This window comes from Helianthus annuus, chromosome 8, assembly GCF_002127325.2.
Source record: "Helianthus annuus cultivar XRQ/B chromosome 8, HanXRQr2.0-SUNRISE, whole genome shotgun sequence".
NCBI lineage: Eukaryota > Viridiplantae > Streptophyta > Magnoliopsida > Asterales > Asteraceae > Helianthus > Helianthus annuus.
In genome coordinates, this window is record NC_035440.2 from 7,771,584 (window position 1) to 7,796,909 (window position 25,326).

General features: G+C 37.9%; 2 protein-coding genes across 2 annotated transcripts; both read left to right on the forward strand.

Annotated features, from left to right (window-relative positions):
* The first annotated feature begins 5,498 nt into the window (after positions 1 to 5,498).
* On the forward strand, positions 5,499 to 8,035 carry LOC110871949 (probable inactive receptor kinase At1g48480). The gene is made up of 2 exons (XM_022120719.2): positions 5,499 to 6,969; positions 7,367 to 8,035. Exons 1-2 carry the CDS (start codon positions 5,691 to 5,693, stop codon positions 7,909 to 7,911), a joined length of 1,824 nt encoding a protein of 607 aa, XP_021976411.1. The 5' UTR covers positions 5,499 to 5,690; the 3' UTR covers positions 7,912 to 8,035.
* Positions 8,036 to 10,555: 2,520 nt separating this feature from the next.
* Positions 10,556 to 19,548, forward strand: LOC110871948 (plant UBX domain-containing protein 2). The gene is made up of 3 exons (XM_022120718.1): positions 10,556 to 11,653; positions 17,832 to 18,110; positions 19,152 to 19,548. The coding sequence occupies exons 1-3, from the start codon at positions 10,772 to 10,774 to the stop codon at positions 19,398 to 19,400; spliced, it is 1,410 nt and encodes a 469-aa protein (XP_021976410.1). The 5' UTR covers positions 10,556 to 10,771; the 3' UTR covers positions 19,401 to 19,548.
* The last annotated feature ends 5,778 nt before the right edge of the window (positions 19,549 to 25,326 follow it).

Sequence of the window (25,326 nt, forward strand, 5' to 3'; positions counted from 1 at the left end):
AGATTAAATATGTTACGTATTAATATTTAATTTATAGCCATCATAATCATTTACATTATAGAGATCAAAATATAGTAGAACCTATTATTTAATTAGTTGGTAATTGTTGATGGACCATATTACCCTTAGTAACTAATTAGGTTTCCTCCTGGGTGCTTATATAAGGAGAATTATGTGGAGGTTTAGGGGTTACTCAGTTACACAATTCACACACCCCATTAGCCATAACATCATCACGAACGACCTCCTCTCCTAACCGATATCCCTTTTCGGTTTCTAAGTCCCCATCATCAGTTAGCACCCTAAGGAGGAACCAGATCACCCTGACAAAGATGTCGAACTCCATGTCGTCTTCTCTAACTGGATTCTCCACTGCCCTGTCGGCCATAACAGGTATGTTTACTGTTTTCCTTCATGTGCAAACAGAACTGAACCAACATTCGGGATTTAGTGTGTGGGGAAGTCGGTAACGGCTGTGACATTGCCTTTTGGCTTGATCCGTGGCTTGATAGGGAGCCCCTTAGGAATTGTTATCCTAATCTTTTTCGTATTGAGCAGGATAAGAAGTGTGTTGTTTGGGATAGAATTATCAGCCCTTTTTCCAACCCGAGTGCGGCTTGGAAGTGGAGTCGGCCTCCTTCCTCTAATGTAGAGATGGCGGAATGGTTGGATTTGATTTTGAGATTGCGTGAGGTAGTCTTATCGGGTGTCAGTGATAAATGGAGGTGGAGGGGTGATGAGACAGGGGTGTTTAGTGTGAATTCGGTTAAGCAGGTTATTGATTCGAATAAAGATTTTAGTGACAGGTTTGTTTGGGATTGGTGCAAATGGATCCCGTTAAAGTGCAACTTGTTTGCTTGGAGGGCCGAACAGGAGAGGTTACCAACCAAAGTGGAGCTTAGCAAGAGGAATATTCCGGCCAGGGATGTTGACTGTCCTCTGTGTTCGTCGGATAGTGAGACGGCCTTGCATTTATTCACGGCTTGCCAATTTGCTACTCTGGTATGGTCGAAGGTTAGCCAATGGTGCAAGGTGCCGTTTCCGGTGGCGTTCTCGTTTAGGGACTTGCTGGAGGGACATCTGTACAGTGGTTTAAAAGGTAAGGCGTTGATGTGTTACAAAGGTATCATGCTCATTACGTGTTGGCAAATATGGAAGGCTAGGAACGAACTTGTTTTCTCAGGAAAGATTCCGAAGGTGGAGGAGGTGTTTAGTGCGATTAAATCTATAGGTTTTCTTTGGTTTAGAAGTAGATCGATGTATAAAGAATTGTCGTGGGTTGATTGGTGTAAATTTGTGTAATCTCCTGTAGTTGGTTTAGCCTCCCGTCGGTTTTTTTTTTCACGTCGGGTTGGCTGTGTTTTAATGAAGTTTTCCTTTCAAAAAAAAAGACCCAATTGTTCAGGAGAAAATCCACAACTAAAAAACATCGTGACTCAACTCAGAACAAATTTGGGTGTGTATATCAATTATACAAATGACCTTTGAGAATTTTTCACTCGAGAAAATCTAAATAAAGATGTTAATAAAAGAGTTAAAAAATCTGGTCTTACTTCAGGTTTGGTTTCTTATATTTTTTATAGCTTTTGTGTTATAATTTATTATATAAGTTTTTTAATCCAGATTTGATTGAAATGAAATAACTACATTATACATTATCTATATCTACAATAAACATTCATTTAAAATATACTACAACTATGTTGAGCTCGGTTTGCTTTAACTTACCAAGCTCGACTATTTTCAAGCCGTATATCTAGCTCGATTATTTTTTGTTCATTATTATTTACATATAAATATTTTTGTGTAATTATTATTCTATGTCTAAGATTAAATAAAAAAAATTATTTTGCCTAAGTAAGATAAGAAAGAATTTTGATCTTTCATTTTCCAAATCGTTGGTTCAGATGAAAATATAGGAAAAAATAGGCATGTGTGGGTATCTTTGAAAAATCCTATTTATTAACTTTTTCTCTTTACATGTAAGACACATATACATATTTCACCCTCATTTTTTAAACGTTCATATTTTTTATACGACATTATTTTGTTCATAAAAATTTCACCGTAAAATCAAGCGCTTTTAATCTTTAATTTAAGTACCATATTGCTATATAAAATACGGTTATTGGATTTTATCACTCCTAAATATTGGCTATTGGCCGCTGCCACTTCCAACTATCACTTTGACGTCCGCCACCCCCAACTTAACAATTAATGTGTTCTATCACCATGTAGTTAACTGATCACTAACTTTTGGTCTTGTTACTATACTTTTGGGGGTGTCCTAAGATCCCTAAAACCTTCCTAAGATCCCTAAGACACCCCCAAAAGTATAGTAACAGGACTAAAAGTTAGTGATCAGTTAACGACGTGGTGACAGAACACACTAAGTGTTAAGTTGGGGATGACGGGCGTCAAAGTGATAGTCGGGGGTGGCAGCGGCCAATAGCAAATAGTTGGGGGTGATAAAATCCAATAATCCTATAAAATATGACAACTAAAAAAACACAAAAAAAAATGTGTTGTATTTCTATGTTGTATAGCATTTTTGTGCGAGATTTTTGTACTAAATTTTTGTGATAAATTTTTTATGCTAAGTTTTTTTGTCTTGAAATTTTTTTGCTAAATTTTTTGTGCTACATTTTTTTGTACTAAATTTTTTTAGTTGTATTTTTAAGAAAACAAAAGGGGTAACACATGTCATCTTCACACTCCTACTTATAAGGACCAAAATGTCATTCTTCCTACTTAGGGGAGGCGGGGTGGGAGATTTTTCTCCCGTGATGAGCATGTTCCACGCGTGGAACTCAACAACTTCCCACCGCCACCAACAAACTTAACGAGTGATGGAGATGTGTCTGTGATCTTTTTCGCGCGTGATGGGCTATGAGTGATAAATGGATGTGAGGGAGTGTAAGGGTTTATTGTTGGGTGTTGTGAGTGATGACCAATGCCAATAAAAAAGGTTGTGAGTGATGAAAAAATGGTTGACATGGCGGAACTTGATTGGATGTTGTGAGTGATGAGTGAGTGATAAGTGATGACCACCTCCACCCCACTTATAAGGAGTGCATGTGGTCCTTATGAGTAGGAATGTGAAGATAACAAGTGACAGCCTTTTGTTTTCTCAAAAATATAACAAAAAATTTAATACAAAATATATAGCACACAAAAATTCAGCTCAAAAAAATTCAGACAAAAAAATCTAGCACAAAAATATAGTACAAAAATTCAGCACAAAAAATGCTATACAAACAACACATTTTTTGGTTTTTTTAGTTGTCATATTTTATATAGCAATATGATTCTTAAATTAAAGATAAAAAGACGGTTGATTTTTTGGTGGATTTTTTATGAAAAAAAATGTCGTATAAAAAAGTTATGAATGTTAAAAAAATGAGGGTAAAATATGCATGTGTATTGCATATGGAGAGAGAAAATTAATAAATAGGATTTTTCAAAGATGTCCTCACATCTCTTTTTTTTTTTTCCTATATTTTCATCTTAACCATTCTTTTTTTTTCCTACATTTTCATCTTAATAATTTATTTGAAAAATGAAGGGTCAATATTCTTTCTCATCTTACTTAAGCAAAATAAACTTTTTATTAAACTTACTCCTATATTAGTTAATTACTTTTTAGGACAAATATATAAAAAAATTATTAAATATGTCCGTTAAATTAAATAAAATTTAATATTTTTTTAAATAATAGACTTGTTTGAAGTTGTGTACGTAATAAAATTCGGTACATAAACTCAAAGTCTAAGCTTGGCTTCAAATCTAATTTGTGATAAGTGATCTCAAGGAACTGATCAGAGGTCTCGGAGACCATGCACTATAATTTTAAATAATATTTTGAACTGTAAATAAAACTCCCATAAAACAATCATTCCAGAGACTTTGGACTTATATGTCAATGATTCATTCCAAGAAGTTATAGACATTTCTGGTAGTTAATAAATATTTTATTTTCATTTGGAATTGCTTTTCAACATTATCATGCTATATACTTTTAATTTAAGTTGGTGTAAAAGAAAAGAAAGATTGGAATCTTATAACTAAGTGTACCTAATAAAGTTGTAACATATATCAATAATTCGTGTGTTAGTATTAGGGTAAGATCAACGACCTTTGGAGGGCATTTTGTGTGTATTGAACATATATGTACGATTGATTTACGCAGTGACGAAGCTTGACCCGAGAAGGGGGGGGGGCAACGTATATACCAAAAAATTTCTATACGAAAAGTACATATATAACACTACTGAGCGAAAAGTTCAGGGGGTCGGGCGCCCCTCCCCGCCCCTTCTATACTTCGCCCCTGGATGTACGTATATCTTTTAATGTGTATAATGGAAAATCTTACACTTTAGTATTCTCTACTCTAATGCAGTGTCTTTAATCTATATAATGGCGAGTCTAGTATTCCCCCGCAAGTTAAGCGTGGGAGTGATCGTAAGTTGTACCTTGAAACGTAAAGAAAATTAGTTTTTGTTTTTCAATGAGATCCAACGGCCTACGGTGAGTAGTCGACTAAACCCTGACGATGGATGAAGGCATGTTGTTTCTGCTCTAGGTTCCAGTCGTCTTGAGTGACATGTTCCGCCTGCAATCTTCACGCAAAATTGTTGACTTTCGCGTGCAACTTTGGCACGATAGCATCTTACCGTTAGGTACAACTTTCGCATGCTAACTTCGTGCGATTGTGCGCAATTGTAACTTTTGCATGAATGCGTATCTTGCGCACGAAACTCTGCGTAACACAATTGTTGTTGTTGTGGAGCGGCGTGACTTTTGTGAAAGAGGCGCTAGCGTCGTGACTGTGGTGACGCCGACTAGGGTTCCAAAGCCAAGTTGTTTATGCGAACCCTACTTAGAGCAGGTTGGGAAAATTCGGCGGTTAGATGGGAGTGGCGAATGCCTTAGACTTTGGGGTGTGAGGGGTTTGGACTGGGGGCATTGCTCGACATGTGGCGAATGTGGGATCCACACGGTAATACTCAAAAACTAGGGGTGTGGTGTGGCGTGGCCAGCCATGTGGATTCTATTTTTATTTATTTATTTATTTTTTGTTTGGCAACGACTACCCCCAACAGCTAGATCAAACCAGCCAACCATGTCACCCAGCCTCCCGCCCCACGCCAGGCTCAATCCCGACGCCAAAGGGGCAACGCCATGCCCAACGCTTGCCGGGGTGGAGCAGCCGACGTTGAACCCAAACTGCCGGCCCAATCCACGCTCACACCCCACAGTCTTAAATGGTAGAAACCGGTCAATTTACTTCGGTTTAAATGGTTAGACTAGTTTCTATAAACACCCTAGCTAAAATTATACAACGAATAAAAAGTTAAGTTAAAGCGTTATAAATAGTTAAATGCCATTCAAAACCATTGTTTATTGTTAACAAATCAATAGTAATGAAAACTTGATTTGAATAATTCGTTAAAGATTCACTTTCCTAAATACGGCTGCTTGAACGTCTCCTATTTCAAACACAAAGAAAGAAATAATCAACCCTCAAGTCAACCGTCAACCCATAAACCATGCAGCGTCCATTCTACGGAGTACAAAAAACCAAACAACCACCAACTAAAAAAAAAAAAAAACACCACCATCATTAATTCTCCCAAAAATTCTATTCAGATCTTATAAATCACAAAAACCCCTTAAAACTTCACACAATAATGGCACCCATAAACCTTCCACCACCAATCTTATTCTATTTCTGTTTATGTTTCTGTTTCATCTGTTTACAACACGACGTCGTATCATCCGACATCGCCGCCGACAGAGCCGCCCTGTTACGACTCAGTTCCGCCGTCGCCGGAAACACACGCCAGTGGAATGTTTCCGATCCATCACCGTGCAACTGGACCGGAGTCACCTGCAACAACGTCACCAACCGTGTCACGGAGCTCCGACTCCCCGGCGACGGACTCGCCGGAGAAATTCCGGTGAACACCATCGGAAACTTAACCGCACTTCAGATACTCAGTCTCCGTAAAAACCGACTCTCCGGTTCAATTCCGGCAGACATCGATTCATGCTCTGATCTCCGGCAACTAAATTTACAAAACAATCAGTTTTCCGGCGCGTTACCGGCGGCTCTGTTTCGGTTGTCTAATATAAACAATTTAGACATCTCCGTCAACGGTTTTTCCGGGGAAATCTCACCGGATTTTAGTAATTTAACAAGTTTGACACATCTTTTCTTGGAAAACAACCAGTTCACCGGTCAACTTCCTGAATTAAACAATTCTTTCACTCAGTTTAATGTTTCTATGAACCGATTAAACGGAACAATCCCGGAAAGTTTATCCAGTTTTCCGGCAGCTTCATTCTCCGGCAACAGTTTATGTGGGTCCCCTTTAAATCCTTGTGAAAATGGAAGTAGTAAACTTTCCGGCGGAGCGATCGCCGGAATAGTAGTCGGGTCGGTTATCGGGTCGGTTTTGATAGTGGGAATCATCTTTTTCCTATGTAGAAAGTATATGAATTCAAAAAACTCGAGACAAGCGGTTCAAGACGCGGCGACGCCTATTCCGGCTTCACCGGAGAAGCCGCCGGAGTTGAATTTCCGGAGTCCGGATCATATTATGGCTAGTGAGAATACCGGGTCGGAAGAAGGGCATTCGGGTCACCCGGATAGTAATGAGGAGTTGTCATTTTTTAGGGAAGGGGGGTTCTTGTTGGATGATTTGTTAAGGGCATCAGCTGAGGTTTTAGGTAAGGGGATTGTGGGGACAACTTATAAGGCTTATTTGGATCATGGTGGTGAGGTGATAGTTAAGAGGCTTAAGAATGTGTGTGTTTCTAAAAGGGAGTTTACTAAGAGGATTGTGAGTATTGGTGAGTTGGATCATGACAATTTGTTGCCTATTAAAGGGTATTATTATGGGAAAGAAGAAAAGCTTATTGTTTTTGACTTCATTCCTATGGGGAGCTTGTCTTCAATCTTGCATGGTATGTTTCATTGCATATTTGCATCTTTTTCTTCATTTTTATGGGCATTTTCAAGTATCTCTAGATCAAGTGGTGGAAGGCTTGCATTTCTCAAGAGAAATGCAGGTTCGACTCTCACTTGGTGCAGAGTGAGGCACTGGTGGACAATAATAGGAGACCCAGGGAAACCTGAGTTGGATCCTTGAGCCATACGAGTTTTACTGGTAATTTCACCGTCGTGCCTACGGACGGGTGGGTTACTGGGTTTTCCCATGAATTGGTGGTGCACTCGGATTACTCTCGGAGTACTCTATTTGTCCAGTGGATGCCCCGAGAGTGCTCGGGATTGATTCTGTTGGTCGTTAAAAAAAAAATTCAAGATTGTTGATTAAGTGTTCTTTTTTTTTAACTATTATAGGAAATATGGAGGAAAGATCACAATTGACATGGGAGATTAGGAGTAAAATTGCATTTGAAGTAGCTTGTGGGCTTGAACATCTTCATTCACACAATCTTTCTCATGGTAATATCAAATCAAACAACATTCTTCTTAGCCTTGGGTATCAAGCATACTTATCGGAATCCGGATTGATCCAAGTTGTGTCATCTTCGACTCCAAGCTTATCCGGATACCGCGCTCCTGAGTTGATTGACACGCGTATAACATCTAAAGAGGCGGATGTGTATAGTTTTGGGATACTGATCCTTGAAATTTTGACGGGTAAGGATCCTACGGTTTTGTTGAATGAGGAAGGGATTGATCTTCCTACGTGGGTTCAGTCAGTCGAAGAATCTAGGTGGAAGAACGATGTGTTTGATATGCATATGGTAATGACTAATGACAACTCGGATAAGATTACTAGATTGTTGCATCTTGGCATTCGTTGTGCTTCTCAGGTTCCTCGTAGACGAGCTTCTATGGCGGAAGTGGCCAAACAAATCAAGAAAGTATGCAAGTTTTGAAGTGCTTGTTTAGTTTTTCGAAATTTTATGTTTGGTTAAGGTTTGGATCTCGATGTATATTTGTTGAAGATTGATTGATGTAAAAAGAAAATTTTTTTGATCCAATATAATTTGCATTTTATTATTTACAAAGTGTCCATTAACTATTGAATACTTTCCATGGAAGCTTAATTTCTATCATATGCATCAATTTTGATGCTGCAACATAAGCTGCAGATCACATATTCGTTTCCTGTGATCTGTTCAAGTATTAGCTTGGTCACGGATGTACCATATATTCCCAATCATCTGCCCAGCTCCCTTCGAAACAAAAGGTGTTTGACCAGTAGCGAAGCTTGAAATTTTTTTAGGGGGGTGGGGGGTCGAAAACGTATATACCCAAAAAAATTCTATAGAACCGGGGGGTCGAAAACATATATACCCAAAAATTTCTATACGAAAATACATATATAACACTACTCGCCGAAAAGTTCGGGGGTCGAAAACATATATACCCAAAAATTTCTATACGAAAACTACATATATAACACTACTGGCCGAAAAGTTCGGGGGGTCGGGCGCCCCTCCCAACCCCTTCAAAGCATCGCCCTTGTGTTTGACGCAATATTGCTGATCATATTTTGGTTGCGGGTTCACCTGATGTGTTCTCTCTTTTTTTTTCTTTTTCTTTCCGGCTTATGAATGCACTAGAACAATAATTTTTCTACAAGTTAATGTTTAGAGGCCCATTTTTTCTACTCACACAGAGACCTCGAATTTCCCCAGATCTTAGGGACGAACCCGATGATTGTAATTGTGTCTTCTAGCAACTTGTTAGAGGTTTCTTTATAAAGTTTCATTCTTTTTCTTTAAAAAAATATCCATTTAACTATAATAGCCTTTTATTCCATATCTTAGCTAGAGGTGCACATAACCGGGATTTTTGAATATTCAGATTCGGGTATATACTTGGGTACAGGTTTTTTGGGTATTGGCAATAACTTGGGTCGGGTTCGGGTTTTGGCATTGGCTAGGAAAACCATACCTGGTGTACCCTCAGGTTTTCTATACCGAGTTATAAAAATACTCTATTTTCAGGTATTGTAATACCCTATACAAGTATTGGAAAACCCGGTTCATGTATAAGAATACACGGCTTTGTATATAGGAATAACCAGGTATCCTCAGGTATGCGTATAACCGGGTATCAGGTTTTATTCGATTGGGAATAACCGGTTCGGGTTTTTGATGCACCGATGACCGAGTTAAGTCTTGAAGCCCAAAAGGCCCTGAAAAAGTCAACATGACATGATAACCCGTGTCTTCCCACCTGTTTTCGAACAAATGGGCTAAATTGCTTTCTTATAATCTATCGTTGATTCGTTACTATATATCAGGGCTAATGGGCTTCAAGAAAATGAGTTGTCTCCAACAAGCTCAATAGCTCAAGCCTCAAGAGGACGGAAATTAGTTTCATGATTTTACTAGTAAAAACAACAATTCTTTTTGCCATTGTATTTAGTAGAATTGGTTTTTCTATTCAAAAGGGGGTGACGGCGCAACTTGTTGCCCGACTACCTGTCATTGCTTTATAATTGTCCTTTTTCGTGTGGAATGAATATTGTTGTTTTTAATAAAACATTAAAAAAAAATGATAATTAGGAATTAGAATTATATTAAATTTCTTTTCTAATTATCTATGTTAGTAGCTATATAAATAACTGATTAATAAGGCACTTTTTGACAAGTTGAGCCTGAGGCATATACTGTCTTTACGCTATCTTATCTAATATGAACTTTTTTACGATAAGGGCTAGCGGGTCACTAGTCAAGCAATTTACTTTTTGACAAGTTGAGCCTCGAGGCATATGCTATCTTTACGCTATCTTATCTAACATGAACTTTTTTACGATAAATATCTAAAATTTTTGTATCTTTCGTATGTTTACTAACGAGTTCTCAAACTCAAGACTCAAAGGAAATTTTTTCAATGGATTGTACATACTTATGAGTTATTGAGTTTAGGACACAACTAACAAAGTTTTTGTCGATCTTGTATGACTTTTGCAATACTCAAATATGGCATCGAATGTTAAAGAGCATGAGGGGGGAATAGTACCAGTCAATTGCCTATTGCCTGACACTTCCCTATTGGCCCGAACAAATTACGATTTTATCACCAATTCAGAATTACGATTTTACCCACAGATAAAAACTACGATTTTGCCTCCAGTTCAAAATTACAGTATTGCCATCGTTGTAGCTTTGGACAAATTACGATTTACCCTCAGTTCAAAATTACCGTCTTGTCATCGTTGTAGCTTTTAGCAAATTACGATTTTACCCCCACTCAAAATTATGATTTTCCCCTTGGTAGATTTTTGTTTTAACGGGTTGACTTGATGTAAATTTTATTCGCTAGCGCTCGCTCATTGGTCATAAAACTAGTTTTGTTTTTTTTTTTTTTTTTGAACGGTAAGATTCTATGATAGATAGAACAAGGCCAACATATGCTGTAAAAACCCAATGGAAGCATTACCAAACTAGTTTTGTTAATAACGCATTTGATGCAATATTTTTTAATAATTAATTAATTAATATATTTTGTATATAATTGTTTAACGTAAGCCACAAGACAAAGTTGGATATGATCACCATTAAAGTTTAACCATCGTTACTTTCAAGTTTCAACACACAAACGAACCCAAACGCGTCATCGGTAACCACTCCACAACTTCATCACTTTTCCATATAATACCAATCAAATCCACCTATTTTCTTTCAAAATCCCCTTTCAATTCATCACTTTCCGATCAAATTCACCCCATTCTGTTCACCAATTTCACAAATTCAGCTGCTTTTCCATCTGGGTATCGATAAAATGGACGACATGAAGGGTAAAATGAAAGGATTCATGAAAAAGTTCAACACTTCTTCATCTTCCAGTAAATTCAAAGGACAGGGTAGGGTTTTGGGCTCATCTTCCTCTTCAATTCCTTCTAATCAGATCAATTCAAACCCTAATCGACCCACGACCCGTTTACCCGACCCGAAACCCGTTTCAAAACCCGACCCAAAACCCATTTCTTCCCCTTCTTCTCGACCCGATTCGTCAACTTCCAATGTTTTGCCTAAAAAGATTGAAACTTTCGAAAAACCTGAAAAGTCAACGAATGGGTTTGACCCATATGATGCATTGATCACAACTGGTAAGAGGAATAAAAATGGGTATGATTTGAAGGTGTTTGAGTGTCCGGTGTGTAGTCGGGTGTTCGGGTCTGAACAAGAGGTGTCTGATCATGTTGAGAGTTGTTTGTCTAATAATGAATTGCAATCACAATCAAGAAGTGATGATGCATATGAAAGTTTGGAGGTAAAGAGTGAGTTAGAGGCTTGTGTTGGTGCGTATGTTTCTGCGAAACCGTCGGATGGGTCGGTTGAGATTGCGCTTAAGTTGTTGAAGAATGTAGTTAAGGAGCCGGAGAATGTGAAGTTTAGAAAGATTCGGTTGGGGAACCCGAAGATTAAAGAGGCGATTGCGGATGTGGCGGGTGGTTTGGATTTGTTGGAATGTGTTGGGTTTGAGTTGAAAGAGGAGAATGGGGAGATGTGGGCGGTGATGGAGGATGCGAGTAGTGAGAAGATTAAGATGATTAAGCAAGCGGTTAACTTGTTGGAACCACCGAAGATTGAAAATGTGTCTCCTATAACCGCGAAGGATAAGGTGGTTGAACCGGTGGAGGTTAAGAAAGTTGAGAGACAGGTAAACGCTTTTCGGTATTTTATTTTTTGTGTTATGAATGCTCTTAATAGGATTGCTTTGTGTTTTAAGTTTTAAGGCTAATTAGACAAGTTTTGATATAACAAACAAACAAACGTACCCAGTATGATCGCGTTCATAGCAGAGCTATTGGTAGGGTGTGATAGGCAGTGGCGGAGCTTGAACGAAAACTCTGTGGGGGCCAGACTCTTAAAAATCTAATAATTTACTCTACAATCGAAATATTGGTGGGGATCAGGGCACCCCCGGACCTCCATTAACCTCCACATGATGCATGATTAACCATCCCTCGCTTTTTAACGTTATTTTCACGAAATTAGTAAAATAACGTTAAAATTAGTGCACTTTCACTTTTGCCCCCCAAGGGCCACACATATATACATTATATGCGCATACCACAAGCAGGGCGTGATTATGATAACAAATCAAGTAGATAGAAATATTGGTTGTCATAAAAGTATGCGCGGTTGAGGGTGTTTCTTTTGCTAGGAGCTCTTATATTGCTTTATGCCATTCAGAAACTGCCATTTTCATCTCTTTATATAATGACAGGAGATGAAGATCTGATTACGGGTCTTGTTTGCTTGATTTTAAGTACTAACGATGGATCCTATAAAATGAAGAATCTCGAAATGTGGGATAAACAAATAGACCCTACATTCTTTTCTTTTCGTCTGAATTTGTCTTTTAATGGTCAATAGTTTGATCTTTTCGTTATCAGTAAACCTACAGCGCGCTTATTAAGATACCTTTGTATGTTTTAGTTGGCCACATTGACATTTGCTATAAGTGATTTTTTTGTTTACATTTTATTTTAGCAATGGATGATACACTGAGCAAGGTTTAAAAGAACGGAAACGAGTTTCGAGGCGTTTTCCCCTCGCCTCACGAGGCGTAAGCCTCGAGGCGAAACGAGGCGTAAGGCCGAGGCGGTATTAATAAATAAATATAAAAATTATATATATTATAAAAATAATAATACTAACTAATTTCATCATCAGATTCATCAAAATCATCAAAAACATACATAAAAAAGACATGAAATGCTTGAAATCATAGTTGTCGATGGCGAATAGCGACAAATAGCGACAAGGCACCTATAGGCTACGTAACGAATAGCGATGGCTATTTTATAAATAGCGATTACACTAGAAAATGAATTTTGAAAATTTTTATATGTATTATCAAAATACCCTTGTATATATGATATTTTACATGTATATTTAACAAAAACCTATAAATCCCGCTATTTTATAGCTATATCTAATTGATATTAACATCAAAAAAAAAAAAAAAAAACCCAAACTGTCGCTAAGCTCGCTATTCATCGCCATAACCAACATAGCGACACATAGTCGCATCGCCATAAAGCGCGCTACGGCGACCGCTATGGTCGCTATCGACAACTATGCTTGAAATTAACACAAAAAGTCAAAAACATCAAAAACAACTATGAAAATCCCATGAGGCGCACCTGAGGCGCAGCCTTTCTTAGTGCCTCAGCCCTCTGAGGCACATAGCAGTAAAAACCCCATGAGGCGCGCCTCAGGTTTTTTGGCCGTTTCGTCTCAAGGCGCGCCTTGAGGCGCACGCCTCAAGCGTTTCTTAAAACCATGACACTGAGATATGAAGTTTATAGAAAAAAGAACAAAGTCTTACAATAACTTCCATTCAAAAGTAAACGCTTTGCAATGGTGGCTAGATTTATGTGTATTTAGATATCATTTGTTTTTTTTTTTTTTTTTTTTTTTTTTTTTTTTTTTTCTGTTGAGAGTGTTGATAGCCATTAATTGGGGTCATGGTTGGCTTTTTATAGGATAAATTTAGGGAATATTATAAGTAAGCTCGACAACCTGTTTTTGACTTTTAATAAGTCAAAGTTCTTTGTAGAATCTATACGGGTGCTATCTAATGTCTATGATTAATGAATACAAGGTCAGCAAGTCTATAGGTAACAGCTAAGTTCCTAACTGATAATGCAAAAATACACAAGGAAAAACAGAAACAAAATTATGACTAAACTAAAGGTCTTTATTGTAAAATAATGGTGAATTGGAAATAAATAATCCCACCTAACTCAATTTGGCTGATAATAATCTCAAGTCAGTTATTGGCCGATAATAATCCGAACTGGTCAATTTTTTTTTTTTTTTTTGTAAAATACTCTGCCGTTAAAATAGTTTAACGGAGTTAAGTTTTTTTCCGAATTACAAACTGATGTTTTAGGGCTTTTGATCAGAACGAGGATACGAGTCAAACGCATGATAAAGCGAAGACCGGTTTAGAATGTGGTTTTGACCCGACAAGCTTTTGTACTTGTCTAATACGGGTAACTTAATCACATTCTGGATTTTGAGACAGAAATGATATGGTTTGACCCGTTTCGGCTAAAATGAGTAAACTAGTTACATAAGCCGATCCGAATGCGTATAGCGCGTAACAAGTAACCATAAGAGTTATATACAAGTTTCCTAAGTTAATATGCCTTAAAAATGTTGTGATATCAGTAAGATACCTTCCATTATGCCCCAAATGGTTTTAAACCCAAATTATGCCTCATAAGGGCATTTTGGTCATTTTAAAGGGTGTAAAAATGTTTAAATGATATTCTGAGTTACAGATCTGAATAAATCAGTAAACCTACTCATTTTATTAAGTTATAACAGTAGGGTATAAGTCCTATGTGAAATTTATCAATCTTAGCCATTCTAGACACCGTAGGGGCGTTTCGGTAATTTCACATATGCCTAAAAGGTCAAAACTGGAATTCTGATCTTAAGATATTCTCCTACTTGTTTAAATATAAAATTTTACTGAATACATCAGTAGGTTTCAACCCCATAAGCTTAAAAAGGTTCTAACACATACTTATGCGATAAAAATGCTTAAAAAGGCGATTTGGAGCCATTTCCGGGTTTTATATAGAAAGCTGATATTTTTAAAATTCTAGAAGGCTCAAAATACTTTATTTAGTATATTAGATCAGTAGAAAAAGGTTCGGGGTCAAAAGGATTTGTAAAACTCATTTTATAGTCCAAAAGGGCAAAGCTGGCAATTACCGGATCAAGCTTAGAACTCTATGTTATGCTCAGTCTAAAAATAAATAAAAATCTTCAAAAATCCCAAAATATTATTTTATATCAGTGGGTAAAAAGTTTGGTATTAAAATTTGGGTTTAGATAGGCTATATACTAATTATGTCGTTTAATTAATAAAAAGCTTTTCATTTACGCTAATGAGCATAACTCCTAATCTAGACTTCAAACTGATGTCAAATTTTAAGGATAAGTTTATAAATCAGTAATAAGGATTATTGACCTCTCACATTTTCAAATTTCTCGTTTTAGGGTCAAAAGGCATAACGGTCAACGTTTAGGCATTTAACGGAAACATGCATGAACTAGGATTTCTATGGAACCAAGTTGTATAACCTTGGAGGGTTATACTAACTTATAATATGGTCCTAACGGAATCCTAAGGCATAACTAAACTAAGCTAAATCGGGTCAGAACTGAAAGTCAAAGCAAAAGTCAACTTTTGCGACTTTTGGTTCCGAACCGAGCCTATACTTAGAATTGTCGGGTTGAATCATGCTTAGGCATGTTCAACTAATATTTACCAAGTTATTAATGTGAGAAAACTGATTTTATAACATTTATATTAATAGCTATGTACTTTATTTAAAACTAACCCGTTTGACTTTAAGTTGACCCGACAATTAAACTAAGTAAACGTGGTAATTAGGAGGCGCCCTTTTGAGGGTTTAACACCTACCTAATTACAATCACGTAGCCATGTTCGTTGCGAACCATGGCTTAGCCGCTTAAAAGTCAAAGCGTTTATCGAAACGTCTGACCTTTCGGCTATAACCGCTAAAGATTTAAACTAGGCACGAAAAGGGAACTTACAAAGGGCCCAAGCATGGAGGGTTGATCTTAATTTCTCAGGTATGAGGAGCAAAGTCCCCAACTTAGAGAATTCAAGATCAAGGTGTGAATGAAACTCAAAATCTAGTGGGGTATTTATAGGTTTTCAAGAACCGTTAGGATCGTTTCTCGTAACCCGTGATTGAATCTGAGCCATACACCTATTACCCATTGTTTTGGTATACCATGGGATGCCCAAGGATTGAAAGTACCATGTGCAAGAGCTGGATCAAGCTGGAACAGGCTGGCAACAGCTGGAAACTGATTTTTGCAACTCTGACATGCTCACGCGGCCCGCATAAGGTTTCAGGGATGTTTACGCGGGCCGCCTGAGGTCCCTGGTTCAGCAACTAAGTTCCAGAATTTACAGAATCAGTCCCTGCCTCCGTGGGGTGGCGGAGCTTGAACGAAAACTCCGTGGGGGCCAGACTCTTAAAAATCTAATAATTTACACTACAAGCGAAATATCGGTGGGGGTCAGGGCACCCCCAAGCCTCCATTAACCTCCGCCCCTGGTGATAGGGGCAAACCTTACCTCTATCCTAGGGGATAGAGAGGCTACTTCCACTAAAACCCCCGGCTCCAAAGGTACGAATAATGATAGTTATATAGCTCAGAGACAAAGCAAACAACCATACAAAAGTGCGAATAATGATAGTTGTAAACTACCACTAGCATGTAGGGTTGCCTGGGGATATAGACTTTTTTTAGGGGAGTGTATAGGTAATTAGGTACTTTGAGGATAACATATTGAAATTAGGAGTCAAATGGGTAGCTTTTGGAGAAAATGAAGTTACAAATTTGAGGTATTTGGATGGTGGATCAATAGGTGATTGAGTATCAAATACTTGTTGCATAACTAAATGGTAAAGGGTTTCATTTTCATGAGAAAGTGATTATAATAACAGATTGAGGATCCTGTACATTAATCCAGAAGTGTGAGAAGTGTATTATAATACTATATATAACACTATATAACACCATATAAACACCGTATAACAATATGTAACACCATATAATGTAACACTATATAACAAATATAAAACTATAGTTTGTTTGATAGCATGTCTATGATAGATGTATAGTGTTATATATTGTTATATAGTGTCATATAGTGTTACATAGTGTTATATGGTGTTACATATTGTTATACGGTGTTTATATGGTGTTATATAGTGTTATAATACACTTCTCACACTTCTGGATTAATGTACAGGATCCCTACCCTATATAAATCAAGTATATAGAAATATTGGTTGTCATAAAAGTATGTGCGGTTGAGGGTGTTTCTTTTGCTAGGAGCTCTTATATTGCTTTATGCCATTCAGAAACTGCCATTTTCATTTCTTTATATGATGATAGGAGATGAAGATCTGATTACGGGTCTTGTTTGCTTGATTTTAAGTACTAACGATGAATCCTACAAAATGAATAATCTCGAAATATGGGATAAACAAATAGACCCTACATTCTTTTCTTTCTGTTATCAATAAACCTACAGTGCGCTTATTAAGATACCTTTGTATGTTTTAGTCGGGCCACATTGACATCTGCTATAAGTAATTTTTTTTACATTTTATTTTACCAATGGATACACTGAGATATGAAGTTTATAGAAGAAAGAACAAAGTCTTGCAATAAATTTCATTCAAAAGTAAACGCTTTGCAATGGTGGCTAGTTTTATGTGTATTTAAGTATCATTTGTTTTTTTTTTTTTTGGTTGTTGTTGTTGCTGTTGCTGTTGAGAGTGTTGATTGCCATTAATTGGGGTCATGGTTGGCTTTTTTTCGGAAACTAGTTAAATTCCTCATTAAGCGTGTCAGCGTTCACCATGGTCAAATCGATCCAAGTAATTTGTCAATATATTTGCCATCCCCCGTTGAATTTTTGGACGTTTTCTAGGTACGTAGTCTTAACTCTTATTCAAGTAATTTTAAGCATAGTGTCGAGTATATTTGTCAAATGATTAAAATACCCTTCACTAGTACGATAAGTATTTTTGTTTAGCCAAATCAATATTGTAAAGATTACTATGGTTAACTAGGTAACCATACGTTAAAAACTTTCCGAAAATGGAAATGTAGCATTTTCTATGTGACATTCCAAAAGGGTAAACAGTTACAATTTCCTTGTAACAACTGGAATATATTTATGTTTGTATTATTTATAGACCTGTATAACTTATTTCCTTCATCCTTCATGAGTTTACAATTTCATCGTTATTGGATAACAGACGAGGGTGTTCTTTTCCGTATCGGAAAGTGTAGCTGCAAAGATACAACTTCCAGATTCTTTCTATAATCTCTCCATTGATGAAGTGAAAAGAGAAGCAGAATCAAGACGGAAAAAACTCGCAGAGTCTCAACTTTTAGTGCCAAAATCATACAAGGAAAAACAAGCAAAAGCCGCAAGAAAACGACACGAAAAGACCGTCATAAGAATACAATTTCCTGATGGGGTGGTGCTCCAAGCGTTTTTTAACCCTAGGGAACCAACCACCGCTCTTTACGAGGTTAGTTATAAAAAAAGATCTCGTCTTTAATTTACTCTTGTGATTATTTCCAACGCGGGTCCCGTTAACTAGGCCTGTAAAAGAACCGAACGAACACGAACAGAGGCATAACTTTAGTCGAACACATTTTTTTGTTCATGTTCGTTTATTAAGAAAATGGGTATGTTCTTGTCCGTTTATGTTCGTTCTTTTAAAATCTAAATAAACAATTTACGAACGTAAAAAAACAAACTTGAACATAATTTAACAAACAATAAGGGTAAATTACTTTTTGAGTCCCTGTGTTTTAGTGGTTTTAACTGGTTGAGTCCAAAAGCAAAAAGTTTAACGACCTGAGTCCCTATAAGCATTTCCTTTAACCATTTGAGTCTTTTTGAGTCTTTTTGAGTCCAAATTTTAACCTTTTGAGTCCAATTTTTGGACTCAAATCGTTGTAAAATGACAAAATTGGACTCAAAACGTTATAAAATAAATGACTAGGGACTCAGGGCGTTAAACTTTTTGATTTTGGACTCAAGTGGTTAAAACCACTAAAACACAGGGACTCAAAAAGTAATTTACTCAAACAATAAACAACACAAATGAACATAACTGAACAAACATAAATGAACATAATTGACTAAACATAAAGTAAACTTTTATATGAATTAGTGATTGATTACGATAAATTCTATTGCAAAATCCGTTTTTATTACTAGAAAGCCCAATTAACAATTAGTTATATTTATATAAGTAGTTAGAAAGTTATTTTTATGTTTAATGTTCATTTAAATGTAAGTACTTATGTATTTAAATTGAAACGAACATAAACGGACGTTCATGAACATAAATAAACAACAAAACATGTGTTCATGTTCATTAGTTTAACTAAATGAACAAAAAGGGTGTTCATGTTCATTTGTTTATTAAATAAACGAACTTCCCGTCGAACAAGTTCACGAACAGTTCATGGACGTTCGGTTCTTTTACAGGCCTACCGTTAACACTAGACACCCACAATTTAACAATCTTTTTTTTCAAAATGTATGTTTTTGATTATAGTTCGTGAGTTCGTCACTGAAAGATCCCAGCTTGGAATTTGAATTATTGCATCCAGTTGTGATTAAACGACGCGTGATCCCAAACTTTGGAGAGAGAGTTGTGACACTTGAAGATGAAGATTTGGTTCCGTCGGCTTTAATCAAGTTTAGACCAAAAGAAACCGATTCGGTTGTTTTTACAGGTCTTTGCAATGAACTTCTTGAAATTATGGAGCCTTTAGTTTCTGAATCAGCAGTTGCACAACAATAACAGTTTGAACATGAAGTCTATTTTTTTATGTTGTGAATACTCTTGTTGAACATATATTTGTTTTGTTTTGTTGAATTGAATTGCAATTGATATATAGATATTGTTTGTAGATTGTGCTGGTTTATATGGCATGGTCTTTTCTTAGAAACTAATTGCAATTATTTAAATAATAAACACATATTCATTGTGTCAAAGTAAAAAGTTATATGGTTTCCAATGAGCTAATGGTGGAGTGGTAAGGGAGAAACATGTTGTTCCAAGTGATCCAGGTTCAATTCCTTCCCCCACTGTCGTGCTTTCGGGCGAGCGTTCACAGGCTTCGGCCCTAGGTGAGGGTTCTCTCCGGTTCGGAAGGCGTGTGTAACCCGATATGGTGAATATCGCCAGTAGCCAGTGTTGTAAAAATCAGAATTAATCGGCGCCTAGGCGCTAGTCGGGAGTTAACTGATTAATTTTGAGCTAGTCGGACCATTAGTCGGTAGTCGGTGCAAGGCGGCCCAAAGTCGGCCAAAGTCGGCCAAATCGTTTCTAGTCGGCCCACTCTTTTTTAGTTTAAATCTGGCCCAAACAAATATTTTTAACCATTAAATACATGGCCCAAGTTGTTTAGTTCCAACCTGGCCCAAAAAAAACATGTTTTAAGTCATTAAAACATATTCCATAATGTCATGACTGATGTGTTAATGTTTGAATATTTAAATACTTAAATTGCTATGTTTTAATCTTCGTTGTTTAAATTTTGAACTATTTTTAAGTATTATATTGATACTAATGTGTGTATTGAATAAATACTTGATTTGTTATGTTTTAAACTTATAGTTGTTTGAATTTTGAACTATTTTTAAGTATTATATTGATATTAATGTATGTGTATATATATAAATTTAAAAATTATATATATAAATTCCGATCCGATTAATCCTGATTAATCCCTAGTCAGTACTCCACCGCCCGACTGACGCCTAGCGATCTCTACAACACTGCCAGTAGCCCATTTGAAAGATTTGTTGACCGTTCAAAAAAAAGTCATATGATGTGCAATTTTCAGCATTTACTTTGTAATAACTCAATATATAACATCTAATAACTAACAACTTAGCTCAACTCCATAAAACTATTATGTTTAGTTTATGTATCATCTCCTAAGACGTTTGAAGAAACTAAATATAGAGGAAGCGGTGAACCCCAAACCATTGGGTTGTTGAAATCGCCAAAATAAAATGCTGACGATTCAAAGTGGAGATGAGCGGTACCGAAAAACAAGAAAACGGATACCAGTACCGGTACTGAAAATAACTGATTCGGTACCGGTATCCGGTACCAAATAACCATCCTTGATTCTAAGTGTTATGGATTCGGAAAAAATAACTATGCACTTTGTGCTGCTTACCGGATTTGATATCAGGTTATTCAAAGTTAAAAGTTTTGAAATTGAAATAATTTAAACAACCGAATCAAATTCGGGTTTAAAAAATAAAAATTATAATAAATAAAAGAACTATTTAAATTTGTGTTGATTCGAATAACCAAATTAGTAAATAGTGTATACGGGTGAGGTTCCTGTAAAAAGGACCTTTTTGTGAGAAGTGTGAGAAGACATAGGAATTGACATGTAGACATCATGTTTTTGACTTATGCATGATGTTTTGGGTTGTTTTGTAAAGAAAAACACCAAACATAGCAATTTAAAACACAATGCAACGTATTATAGGCGTGAAATTTAAAACACAACTAAAACACACTGTTTAACACTTAAAACACACTACTTAACGTTCTTGGCATAGTGTTTTATGTTTTAAGCCTAGAATTCATTACTTGTGTCTTAAATTGTTATGTTTGGTGTTTTTCTTGCCAAAACATCATGGTGTTTTAAGCCTAAGTCTAAAACATAATGTCTAGATGTCAATTCTTATGACTTCTCACGAAAAATGTTCTTTTTACAGGATCCTAAGACTAGTGTATACTAAAAAAATATATATGCATTAGTCATTTCTGATATTACTATTGCTATACCATTATTGTCAAACACATCAATCGAATATGATACTTGTTTATTCAATTTGTGATGAATGCATGCATATTCTTGTTTATCTCTTTATAACAAAATATTTCTATATATATTTTTGTAGATTTGTTCATTGAAAATCAGAAATGGATGGCTATACTATATCTTCTTTCGAAGCAATAGATAGAGCCACAATTGTGGAATCATCATCCACATTCATGCATCTTGGCCTGCTGCCCATTACCCAATTATCTGCCTTCTCCCACGTGAATATGCTTTGACCAAACTTTGGGCCTCTGCCCATGCATGCACTTCTCATCACATCGGCCCATTATTGGCCTGGCCGACCTTATTATTTATTTTCTTTTTCAGTTTTTTTTTAATGGAATGACCAACACACTTTTTTACTCTATAGGCTCGCTTTAGTACAAGTCTTGATATAGTTAACCTACAAACATTGTGATTGTGATGCTCTCAAGCCCAATATTTTATGGAAATTAAATTTCCATAACCCATGAATGCATTAGCCACATTTTTAACTTAGGCTACGCGGTATGTACCGGCCTAGGGTCGGCGGACTGCGACGTCATGCCAGCACACTGCCCCCTAGGGCTGCCCCAGTCGTCTCTTTCATGCCTCCGACGCCTAACACGGGCCTGCTCTCTCCCTCTTTTCTTCTTTATACACACACGCATATACATACATACATACATACATACATACATACATACATACATACATACATACATACATACATACATACATACATACATACATACATACATACATACATACATACATACATATGTATGTATATATGAGGCCCATCCCCCACACCCTAGGTCCATCCCCCTTAGGCCCATCCTCACACCCGCTTACGTGAACGCCTACGTGGTGGAGCATCCTTTGAGGACTACCCTCCTCCACACCCCATAGTCTTACAAATTCATGAATCTTGAGCCTACCAAAGCAAGAGGTGCCCCAGTCATCATTGTCCATTTAATTTAACCAAAAGATTTGACAACAGTATCTAGCTAGATAAAATTGAGGTCGTTATTCAATTTTGAGGTTTTTATTGTTGAAACTAAAGATCGAAATCCAACCACAAACCTAGATCCCAAACTCAGGTCGTTGCACAACCTGTGTGACTCTTTTTGTTACCGAGTAACTCGAAGAAACGATTACAATGATACCTAGACCCAAACATGGGTTATTTTACTACTTCCCCATCTTACTAGACAAGTAACCGAGACTGACTCAAATATTTAAAAGTTAGAAGATACGCAATAAATGAATTATATTATAATCTAACTTGGATTCGACTTGCATGCTTAGGGAATTTAAACAAACTTCACCTATAAGCTTTGACTCGTCACCAACTGCATTCAAGCTTCGACTCGAACCCAGTCGCATCTCAGTTTCAGTTGAATCCTAACCACATCTCAACTTCACCCATGGCTCACGCCTTTATGTGTCACCAATTGCGTCTTACTTGACATTTAGTTGTATCTTGTTTGTTCTTAGTCACGACACACGTGTAAAACCTCAACTTGAAGCAAGTAGCATCTCAATGAAACATGCCTTGTCTCCCATCCGCATCTCAAGGCGCCAGGTCGTGAGTCCGAGTTGCGGCTCAAGGTTGAATTCCAACATTTATAGATTTGAGGCGACTCCGATTCTTTAATTACTCAAATCTTGACATGTTTTATTTTGTAAATTGGAGTAAAAAAAAGAATTGAATAAAGATCGAACCACAACAACCACCTAAACAATATATACTAAGTGAATCTTTCAATCTGATGAGGATTTCGTCGTGGGGATCCTAAGGCCCCAAGATCATGTGATGGTTTTTGGGCTTAGGAACCCGCAGGGAGTGATGGGAGATGTCGCTCTTCTTGAACGTGTTTTCTCCCTTCCGGTTCGAACCGTTAAGAGCATCCCCCCAAGCTGTTGTTTGGCATTCGCACAAGCTTTGACAGGTGCCATCCATAAAGTAGTAGCTTCCCCTGGGACTGTTGAAAGCTGGGTCAAACTCTTGCTCTTACCCCGTTGTACCCTTAAGGTGGTTAAGTCGTCTTCCAGGCAAGAGCGAAGGTCGGGTAATCGAAAGTCCTTGCAATGTGATAGTATTTTGCGGGCCTTAGCTATGTGGAAGGAGGGCTCTGGTTTTGAGGGTTTGGTCAATTCCCTCCTTGCCGATAGTGGAGAACGGGTCGTGCGTGGGGGGGGGAGGCACAACGGGAGATAGCTGAGAAGGTTAGCCCCAACATCAAGCAATGTCTCAGGAAAGTGAGCGATGGTCACTTCACTGCTGCAGTTAAGGTGTTGTGTTCCAGTGGGGTTGCTCCCCGGGGGGAATCTACCATGCAAGCCCTTATTGACAAACATCCCTTTGCGCCGCCCCTGAACCCTTCTGCCCCTCTTTCCCAACCTGCGCTATCCGTGGATGAAGACTGCGTCCACAGGTGTGTGAAATCTTTTCCAAAAGGGACATCTTGTGGGCGAGATGGCCTTCGAGCCCAACACCTGTTGGACGCTCTTAGTGGCGAGGGGTCGACGCCTGCATCGGGACTCCTTACTGCCATCACTGAAGTGGTAAACCTTTGGCTAGGGGGTTATGTCCTAAGGCGCTCGCGAATTTTGTTGTTTCGGCGCCCCTAACCCCTTTGTTGAAGCCTGATAATGGAATTCGCCCCATCGCTGTGGGGGCAATTTGGAGAAGATTAGTCTCCAAAGTAGCGACGAAGAAATTTGGGAAATAAGCTGTTAAGTACTTGGGGGACTACCAATTTGGGGTGGGGGTCCCCAATGGGGTGGAGGCAGTGCTGCACAGCGCTAACAGGTTCCTTAATTCATTTCATTCAGATGGCTTACTGGCCATGCTTACGGTTGATTTTTCCAATGCTTTCAACTTAGTTGACCGTTCGGTTTTGCTTCGCGAGGTCTCAATCTTGGGAGTTGTAGGACCACATCTTACGTAACAGCGGGGTTGCAAACACTAATCCGGATTATGCCAGCGCCTGGGAACGCTTGCATGAATCTCTACCTGACTTTGATCTCGGCGGTTTCTCTAACAAGGACACCGCCCTCAAAAAGCCACAAAAAACTTTGGCGAATGCCCTTTGTTGTCGAATCGCACAAAGTTTGGGAGAAGATTTTCATTTGTCCCCCCCCGCCAGAAAGCCATCATTGAATGCCTACAGAGGCCTTACGCCCAGGATTTCTTAAATGTTATTCCTGTTGAAGGTTTGGGTCAACGTATGTCAGCGGTGGAGTATCGGTCAATCCTTAAGTACCGTTTGATGATCCCCATGTTCCCGAATGATGAAACTTGCCCAGTCTGCCGTAAAGCATGCCTGGATAAATACGGGGAGCATGCGTTACACTGTAGAGAGTTGCCGGGGTTTAAGTATCGCCATAACTTTGTTCGAGACGCGTTAATGGATATTCTCATACGAGCAGGGATCTCGGCAAAGAAAGAGGCACCGGTTAATTTTCTCACAGACCCGTCGGAGGGGAGATCCACCCTACGCCCGACTGACGTGCTAGTTTTTGGTTGGGAGGGCGGGAAACATGCTTGTGTCGATCTCACAGGTGTATCCCCCCTAGTTGGGTTCCGGGAAAATGGGTTTGTGGCGGGGCAAGCGGTACTGAAAGCCGAGTCGAAGAAGGTGGAAAAGCACGCGAAAGCTTGTGAGGATAATCAGCATGCCTTTGTCCCCCTGGCGTTTGACACGTTCGACTCCTTGGCGCCAGAGGCAGTTCGGTTCTTGTCTAGAGTTCAGCGCGTGGTCCACAACAACTTTTCGACCCCTCAGGGGCGAGGCTTTGTTTTTAGTAGATTAAGGTTTTCTATTCAGAAAGGGATGACGACGCAGTTTGTTGCTCGCCTACCTGCTATCCTTATATAATTTGCCCTGA